Source organism: Mustela erminea, chromosome 11 (assembly GCF_009829155.1).
Source record: "Mustela erminea isolate mMusErm1 chromosome 11, mMusErm1.Pri, whole genome shotgun sequence".
NCBI lineage: Eukaryota > Metazoa > Chordata > Mammalia > Carnivora > Mustelidae > Mustela > Mustela erminea.
Window position 1 is genome coordinate 21,632,640 of NC_045624.1, and position 9,619 is coordinate 21,642,258.

The window sequence follows — 9,619 nt, forward strand, 5'->3', positions numbered from 1 at the left end:
GTCTCCGGCACTTCGGGTTCAACCCAAAGGCAAATCCTCACCTTTACCGTCCACTCCGCAGTGAAGACGGAAGCCCCTGCTGCTGTTTCAGAGCCCCCTCTGCCCGCTGACAGGATTCTCTCAGTCCCGCTCTGGGCTCCCCTCCGCTTCCGAGAATTCTGAGGCTCACGCTTGCCCAGTCTGCTCCAGCGCAGAGCCTCTGCCTCAGCCTCGCTCGGCTGTGTCCGTTCCAGGGTTGGACCCCCTCTCTCTGCCCCTCGTGCTCCTCTCCTGCCCCTCTCCTGCCTTGGCCCCCTGGCGAGCACTGCTTGGCCTCCCCGTGTTAGCGCAGCCAGCACGGCTCAGCCCCTTGTCTTCCTTCTCCAAGCAGTTCCGAGTCCCTTTCTCTGTTCTCACACGGCATCCTGGGGGTCACTGTCCCGGGGCTTCCTCTGCTCCCCTGTCCTTATCTCTTCCCTCACTTGTCTTCCCCACTGGAGTACAACTCCCGGAGCTCAGGAACCATGGCTTTTCTCTTTCCACCTCCAGCACCTAGCTCAGTTCCTGACACAAGTTAGGTGGGCCATAAATCTTGACTAAACGAAGTGAATTTGATAATAGAGTTTCTTATTATGCTTGGGGCTGGCTGTTTGAGTTCGAGCTGAATTACCTCCCTGTGGAATACGAGGGGTTGTGGTCAGAGTGGAGGAGAGCTCCCGTAAGAAATATATATGATTCTTTTTCCTCAGTGCATGGAGAATTTTCCTACTCATAGCTCTCTTGGGCCTGCAGATTTCTAGCTATGCTTATTACATGGAGCAAAGAAATAAAATCAAGAAACACACACTCATTTTTTTGGAATGACTATTGCTTAACTTTTGAAAAACCAATACAGCACTTAACGTTGTTTTATTTTATGCTTCATTATAGCTGCTGTGAGTGCTTTGGCTAAATTTGGGGCTCAAAATGAGAATCTTCTCCCAAGTATCCTAGTACTCTTACAAAGGTAAGTAAGACAATGTCTTTTTTCTTTGAAGAACACCATATGGCTGAATAGAGACTTCCTCATATCAAGTGCTTTGTGAGGCTTGAGAGTAGAATTGATGGAATAAGTCAAGGGCAAACGGCATTTCCGTTACCTTTTCTAGTAATCTTGTGTGTGCTGTGTCCGCCGTAATTTTGACTTTGAATTTCTGTTGTGTGAGTTTGAGGAAGTAATCTGAATGCGTGTGCCTCAATTTGCATAATAGGGGCCAACTTCAAAGTGATGCACTGTGGAGAGTTGAAAAATCAGCTTTTCATGGTTTCCATGACTCCCTATTTGATGAGGAAAAGACCTGCTTTCACAAATATACTGTGATTACATCTTATAATCGAAGCAGAAAAATTACAAGCCAGAGGCTGGCTGGTTTCACTAAAACAAATTGCCATTTGAGTAGTAACACTGCCTGGATTCTGAATGCTTGTTAGGATCCTTGGAAAGCAGAATATTCCTGTCTTGTAATTATAAAGAAGCCGAAGTCTGCCAGGGTCGTGTGGTTGCATATTCGAGAATAGAGGCCAAACTGCTAGTTCACGTTGTCGTAGCCTTCCTGATTATTCTAACGCTTACTTGCATGGTGCTTCTGGTTCGTAATGACCCTGTTTCTTTACCAATCTCAAACAGTCTCCAAAATTCATGGGGATTGTAAGATCCACCGTTGGCCATCGTGGACCTCTTTTATAAAGGGGGTAGCAGAGGGCCTCAACGGTGCCCTTCCAGGGTGGTGGTAAAGAAGGCGATTAGAAGTTGCTAGGGTACTGTGACATACCCCTTCTGTGTCCCCGGACAGGTGTATGATGGACACGGACGATGAGGTTCGGGACAGGGCTACTTTCTACCTGAATGTGCTGCAGCAGAGGCAGATGGCGCTGAATGCTACGTACATTTTCAACGGTCAGTGAGAGCCAGGGATGGAGACAAACACACTTTTATGCCCCAGATGGGGTCTTGGAAGCGTTATTCGCATACAAGCTGACTTCATTAGGCAAAATGCTTGATTTTTTTGTCTTTGAATACACTTCCATTTTTAGGGGAACCTCAAGTATATAAGAGCCCAAAGAACATGGCTTGTTCCCGGTTCTCTTTAAGCTCCGTCTTGGTTGGGTTTGCCTTTTTTTCTTATGTTAGGATTATTCCCACGTGGCTAAGTTGCTTTCTTTTCCGGAAGGTACTTCTAATCTGTTGGAAATTTTTATGCTCTGCTCCCATGCTCCCTTGGGCAAAATTATAAGGCAGTTTTATAAAATAGCTTCATTTTGAATGACTTCAGCTGTAAAGTCTGTGGTCTTACTCTTCTCTCTCGTCAGAAAGCTTAGGTTAATATTACAAATCTGGGCCTGTCCGGATCCTGGGATTGTGATAATGCCAAGATTTCTGTTTCATAGGCCTCACGGTCTCGGTGCCAGGGCTAGAGAAGGCCCTTCACCGGTACACACTGGAGCCTTCAGAGAAACCCTTTGACATGAAGTCTATTCCTCTTGCCGTGGCCCCTGTCTTTGAGCAGAAAGCAGGTAATGGGAACACTTAACTGTCAGTTTTTCTGTGTGTAAGTAGTTTCATACCCATTGAATACACTGTTAATACATTTTCTCAAATACTTCTTTTAATTGTCACTTCTAAATCTTAAGGCACTACGATAGGCTTATTTTCTTAATTAGGGATTTAAATAGTCTTTCCTGGGGCACCTGTGTGCCTCAGTCAGTTGAGCATATGACTCTTGGTTTTGGCTCAGGTCATGATCTCACGATCATGAGATCAAGCCCCACATTGGCTCTGCACTTGGGGTGGGGGGAGGGGAGGCTGCTTGAAAGATTCCCTCTGCCCCTCCCTGCACTTGCATGTACGTGTGCACTCACACTCTCTCTTAAATAAATAAATCTTAAGAAAAAAAATTAAAAGTTTCCCTTGGTTTTCACATAGACTAGGAAGCCTGACCCAGACTGAGTGTTTTCTTCTTTTAATGCTGACTGTTACAGCATTTGAAGTTAGTGGGTCTCAGAACAGTGATTGCGCTGTTACCTCCTAGTTTTATTTTTTTCTGAAATTGGTAAAGTCTTAGTTAATTTTGCTATTGGAGATTTGTTGTGAAAGAATATATAGGACAGGATCCTGAAAAGTATTCTCAAAGAATATCTGACTTTAAAACTCTAACACCAACACCACCACCACTAACAACAACAACAACAAAAAAAAAAAAAAAAAAAAAAAAGGAAGGAAGGAAAGTGTTTAGTGGCTCAAACTGAGGATGAAAGATATTATGCTAACCTTCAAAACTTTCAGTATTTCTGTTGATATTATACCAGTAATTTTTCCTGTTTGAATCACGAGATTTGTTTTATAAATCATTCCTCCTTTTAAGAATAACTTTTTTTCCCCATCCTGGTCCATTTAAAGCAAATTCTGTATTTTGGGGGCCATTTTATTTCACAAAATACATTCACTAAATACACTTTAAGTTGAACTTCTCCCTAAAAACGGTGTCAAAGAGTCTACCGGTATGATTTAGGAATAGCTCTTTATGTATCTGCTAGAAGTTTCTGCCCGCTTTTCTTTCTGTCTTCATTTTTAGCGTGATAGTGGGAGGGACACTCACTTGATTGCTCATATCTGTCTTTGTAGAAATTACACTTGTGGCCACCAAGCCAGAGAAGTTGGCTCCTTCCAGGCAAGACATTTTCCAAGGTATGTTGATTTGATGTGTAGAAGTAATAGTCTTGCATCCCAGGCACTGTAAATATAATGAAGTCTCCCCAATTTTATTCAAAGTGATTAATTGTTAATGCAGGAAATCTTTATATGACTGAGTATCTATTGTTCGAAGTGACAGTTGCTGGGGCTACCTGGAGCCCACGGTAATTCCCACCTGCTAACTTACTAACTGGGAATATTGTCCTTACTCTGTATCTTGGTTAACAGGGAACTCAAATTCTACAAAACTAGGAATTTAATTTCTTTTATTTTCCCCCTTGTACTAATTCAGTATATAAACTCTCTTAGAAGATTATTTCACTAAAGCTTAGGGACATAGTTGAGCCTTCCACTGTGACTAAAACAGTGGAAACTTAAAACATTTTAGGCACCCAGAGTAATGTCTTTTCCTCTCTCCTGTTGCTTTCTTCCTTCTCATCTTTTTCCTCAAAAGAACAATTGGCTGCCATTCCCGAGTTTATGGATCTGGGACCCTTGTTCAAGTCTTCTGAGCCCATTCAACTTACAGAAGCAGAGACGGAATATTTTGTTCGTTGTATCAAGCACATGTTTACCAACCACATCGTGTTCCAGGTGAGGAAGGTACCGCCACCGGCTCCCATAGCATCTCCAGGAGCTCAGAGAGCAGTGTTGATTCCCCTTCAGTTTATGATTCTAGCTGCTTTCTACTGAGGAGAGGAACTTGGCCTCATTTCTGGGGTGTTCCCTAACTCCATAGCTATAGAAATGCCTTCATATGATGGTTAAAATGTTAAAGGACATAAAAGTGAAATGTGTGAATAAGTCAGAAAACATCATGTACAACCTATTCAAAAACAATCATCATTTAACATCAGGGCAACTTAAGTGGGTTCTTCAAGAACTTGGGTTTTGGTTTGATTCTTAGCTACCAGACTTCCACCATCTCGTTTGGTAGAACTCAATCTCAGGAAAGAGAAGGAACTGATAAATAAAAGAAACAAAAGGAACTCAAGGCAACCACTCTTGCCTCAATAAAAATCTTAGGAGGAGATGTGCAGGGTAGTCGAGGGAGGTGAATGCTAGTAGGTTCCAGAACGGAGTTGTGCGTCGTGGGTGGGAAGGACCAACATTCTAGGGAGGAGTTGTGCACCTTCGTCACTTCTCTGTCTGCTGACTTTTCAGTTTGACTGCACCAATACCCTAAACGACCAGCTGCTGGAGAAGGTGACCGTCCAGGTAGAGCCGTCGGATTCCTACGAGGTGCTGTGTTGCATCCCAGCCCCTAGCCTCGCTTACAATCAGCCGGGAATATGTTACACTCTGGTTCGCCTGCCTGATGATGACTCAACCGCAGGTACTAACCCCCAGGAGGGAAGAGAGAGGAGTAGGAATGCATTACAACTTGAGCTCTTAAATGTCTGGGCAAATGCGTGGGGTTCGGGAACAGGATTCTTTTCCAGAATGAAATATAATGATAATGACAGTGTATTTATATTTATAAAACTCATTAGTGCTGCAGAAATAACTGGTTTTGTAACTAAGTCTCTGAGTAGTATTCACTTGACGTTTAATGTTAAAAACTGAATGTATACAGTGGTAGCTCAACAAGGAATTCCTGCTTCCTGGTGGAACAGTGTAACCATTGAAGAGGGTTCACATTCCTGATGTCTCCTGTGAAGGATCATGGTCTCCTCCTCCTTGATGTTTGTTTCTGGGGCAGCCTAAGGACTTTGTATCTAGTAGGTCCATGACATTTTAAAACAATTGCTTCTGGGGTCCTGTAGTGCAAGGCTGGTGGCTGAGAGTATATCCCATCCTAATGAGTGGCTTAGCCAACTTCTGTGTACCCACATTTGAGAAGGGCGATCTAATTCTCTCCTTGACCCACGTGCAGTCTTGAGAGGGGCGGGGAGGCCTATGAAGGAGGGCCAACTGCTAGGGCCAGCAGTGTCTACACACTTGGGGTTTGAGGTCCTGTGACCAACCTCCTGTGAATGTCAAGTATTTATTGTCGTGATTTCTTTTCCCATTTTCCCGCCTGAATTCTTCTCTTCCCACATTCACTCCACTTCTCGACACTGTTACCCAGTTTTTACAGAAATAAACACACATATCACATCTATGTTTTAAACCATTTTTATTACTAGTACAGGAAAAAAACAATTTTTATTACTAGTACACAAAAAAACAATTTTTAACTACTAGTACACAAAAAACAATTTTTACTACTAGTACACAAAAAAACAATTTTTACTACTAGTACACGAAGAAACAATTTTTACTACTGGTACAGGAGAAAACAGAAGTTAACAAAATTCACAAATACTGGGGAAAGAAGTTACAGAGTTACAAGAAATTGTAAAAGTACTAGTAAATAGTTATCCCTGGTCATCATTCAGTTCTGTCTGGGGCTTAACCTGCCTTCTCTTAGCTCCTCTCCCAACTCCCTTTTTAGTTGTTGGTTCTGGGAGCCCCTGCCCAATCTCCTCTGTGTTGGACGATAGACCAGGCTACTCTCTCTAGCACGAGGTAGATTCGAGTTGGCACCATTGCTGGGTCTGAATCCCAGGTGGTTCCTTCTGGCCCTCGGCGGACCTGCTGTTCTCTTCTGCAGCCACTCGGGATCCCTAACCCCCTGGGTAGGAAGGCACTTTCCTCTCTGGCCTCCGGTATTTCTCCTTCAAGCATCAGGCCATCTGACTTTGACTTTTAATCACCTTCTTTATCCTTTATGCAGTTTCTCTAGCTCCAGCCCCTTTTGGCTTCACTTGCTTTCCTGGTCGTTTCCCTCTGACATTCATCTAAAGGATGTCCACGAGCCACTAATGAAGCTGGCCGTACTCTGAAGTCAAGCCAGTTTTATTCACCCTTGTTCTAAACCAGTATCAGGGCCCAGTCTTAACATGGCCCTGTGGCTTCCACCATCATCCTGGGAAACTGGGAAACGGCGTTTTATCTTTTTTTTTTTTTCTTTTCTCCAATAGCCCCTTCTCCTTTTTTTCAGAATTCCTCCCCTTATTGGACTTCTAAGGTTTCTCTTTTTTTAAGGGATGCCATTACTTTGCAATTTAATTTTAAAGGGAAGTGAAATGTCGAACTCACTGAAGAATCCAACTCTTCCCAACTGAGAATACTAGCTCCTTCCATTTCCCCAGGCTCACTTGGATAGTCGACAACTCAGGTGCCTCACACTCCAGGGAGTGGTCTTCACAGAATACAAGAAATACAAGTTTACAATATCAAAATACAGAAAACAACAATATCGAAATTACAGAAATTACATTGTACAGGAGAAAACAACCACAACAATAAGAGAAAACATTTCTACCAAGAAAAGAAGCATAGGGAAGGTTTTCTCACCCCTCCTTTCCAAAGAGTTAATTTATTTTTAAAGCGTAGATCTTACAAATTAGCCCAGAGGTTTCAACCTTTGGTCTGCTGGCTGTGGACTCTTTTGCTTGATGGTTTGTTAGTATTTTATTTATAAAAATTTGGCACTTGGAGAATTTTCTTTGTTTCCTATTAAACTTTTCAAGGGGTTTGCTGATTGGTGTTAAACTCTTGTTTAGAGTTATAAACTCTTGTCCTTGCGTCTTGGAGAAAAGAAATGGAATTTTGTCTCAATACTTGGACCTTTAAAACTTAATTGTTAGTAGTCAATTTATATTTGACCCATCACATGCCTGCTTAAAACAAAACTCCTTTCTATTCTTTAGTTTGGTCAGAAATTCACACATTTTTAATCAATGGCCAATTCAGAGTCTTTGCTGTGCAAAGAACAGAAGTGAAATACCAGGGCATAGATGGTAATAAGAGTCTTCTTACCGCCCCCCCCCACCATTTTGCATTTTCCCCACCGCAAATACTATGAATTTTTCCAATCACCTGAAGATCTATACATCACTTCTACTAATTGCAAAAAGTTTATTTTTCACACAACCACAGAAGAGAAAAAGAAAAAAAGAAATTACACAGATCGCGATTTCTATCAACTCGAAAACTGTATAGCATAATAGAAAGACAGAGATAGATAGATTTTTGGGAGATAGATTGGGATCTGGATTTTGACTGCTACATATGGACTGGGTAACTTAGACAGATTATTAATTCTCTGTAAACCTTTTAGGACTGTTACAAAGATGAAATGAAATTCATAAGATGATTAGCATGGTACCAGACACACAGTAAATACTCAATAAATGGAAGTTGTTATTGCTTCATCTGGAACTACCCACTTCCTCTCTTTCTTCTTTCAAGTCTATCACAGTTCACAAGGACACACGCCCTCCAACCTCCAGAGAGCTATCCTAGCAATTATCCTGATCTTTGCTGTATCTTGAGCTTTTCTCTCTCCCCCCTTACTATATATGTGTACAAAACATCTAAACCCCATCTGACAAGATTTACCTAAACCCAACACCAAGATGGTCCCATAAGTCCTTCCCTCAGATTGTGGGCAGTGTGGGGAAAGTTATCGGTATCACAGATCTCAATTCTGTGAGTCCTACTGGTCATCTTCTGTCCTCCAGCTGTTCCTCCTTTATGCCAAAATGCTTAGAAAAGCCTTCAAGGCAGCCTTCTTTCTTAGTGTCCTTTCCCATCCAGCAGCTTTCTTTCCCCTGAGGCTTTACTGCACTCAGATGACGTGTGCGACATCCTACAAGCCTTTTCCTCTCGCTGACCCCTGCCTGTTGAGCTTTTTGTCCCACTCCCTGTTCCGAATCACTGTGACCCCTCTGTTTGCATTATGGGACCATCCGGCCTTAGTGTATCACACTTCCCATCTCAGACGTCTTCACCGCATTTAAATGACTCACTTAAAAAGTCTGCAGTGGAAAGTACCCATCCCAAGATCCGGCTGAACAGCACACGTGTAGGTGCCTCGCCCTCTGTCACCAGGGACACTGTGACAATTCCTAACTCCTCTCTGCTGTTTGGCTTGACTTCCTGCCAGCATGTCCTTGACACCCATCCTCACTTGAGCTACTGCAGGATTCCGACAGGCTCCGAACCACCCTCTCCCCCAACACGGCCATGCTCCAGCCCCCTGCCGGTCTGTAGTCTCCATTCCATGGTCTGCTGTTCGATATTAATCATATTAGCTCCCGACACACTGGATGAGCAGCTTCACTTAACTGAAATACATCTCAGAGTTTCTCACTTTTATCTATCTACAACCACTCACTGGAATCCTTCTTCATGACCCTTCATGAAACTCTGCATCCTTCAAGCTAGGCACATATCCCAATTTCTTATTCAAATACTAAAAAAGTAGGACAGGTAGAACATTATTATTCAACCACCACTTCCTCTGCCTCCGTCACCAGAGTGGGCAGCAGTCTGGCCAGTATTCCTCCAGTCTGACCCATGTTGAGATTGGCCAAGATTCCCAGTCCCCTTATCCACCTGCTCACTCATCTTGCCCCCGCATCTGGCTCCCTTCACATACACTGAAATTTCTATCATTCCCTTCTCTGTTTACTTCCTGCCTGCTTCCCGTCCTATTACGTGTTCCCTTGTCATAGCATCACCGGCATACAAATCTTTGTTGCTGCCTTTCCTGCATGATATTGTCTCTCCAGAAGGCAACAAAAGGTGGCATATCTACTCATTTCCACTTTCCCTTCTTTTGGCCATAGAGAAAACCCTCCGCTTGTCTGCAGCAGTCAGGCTTGGTTCCACTTGCGAGTGACTACTCTCATCACTCACAGTTCCTCTCGTGACTGGCATGCGCCTTGATCTTTGGACACCAGGAGCGCGTGAAGCACCTTCAGGCTTTACTTCATGAATTTATCTCCAGATGATACGACATTATTCTCCTGGACCTATCTACCCACTTCCATGTGATGATCTGAGAGAGTTTGCAGGCAGACACCTGTCTTCCTACGACAATTTATTTTTATAAATTTCTCCCATTTTCCTTTATCC

The 9,619-nt window shown here is 43.1% G+C and overlaps 1 protein-coding gene across 3 annotated transcripts in view; it reads left to right on the forward strand.

The window, feature by feature from the left end:
- COPG2 (COPI coat complex subunit gamma 2) overlaps positions 1-9,619 on the forward strand; it is a 116,076-nt gene that overhangs the window by 66,467 nt on the left and 39,990 nt on the right. For all 3 annotated transcript variants that reach the window (XM_032305225.1, XM_032305226.1, XM_032305227.1), the window contains 6 exons: positions 910-985; positions 1,812-1,915; positions 2,407-2,532; positions 3,641-3,703; positions 4,164-4,303; positions 4,874-5,045. In XM_032305225.1, the coding sequence (XP_032161116.1) occupies positions 910-985; positions 1,812-1,915; positions 2,407-2,532; positions 3,641-3,703; positions 4,164-4,303; positions 4,874-5,045 (681 nt within the window). The remainder of the gene's footprint in view (positions 1-909; positions 986-1,811; positions 1,916-2,406; positions 2,533-3,640; positions 3,704-4,163; positions 4,304-4,873; positions 5,046-9,619) is intronic.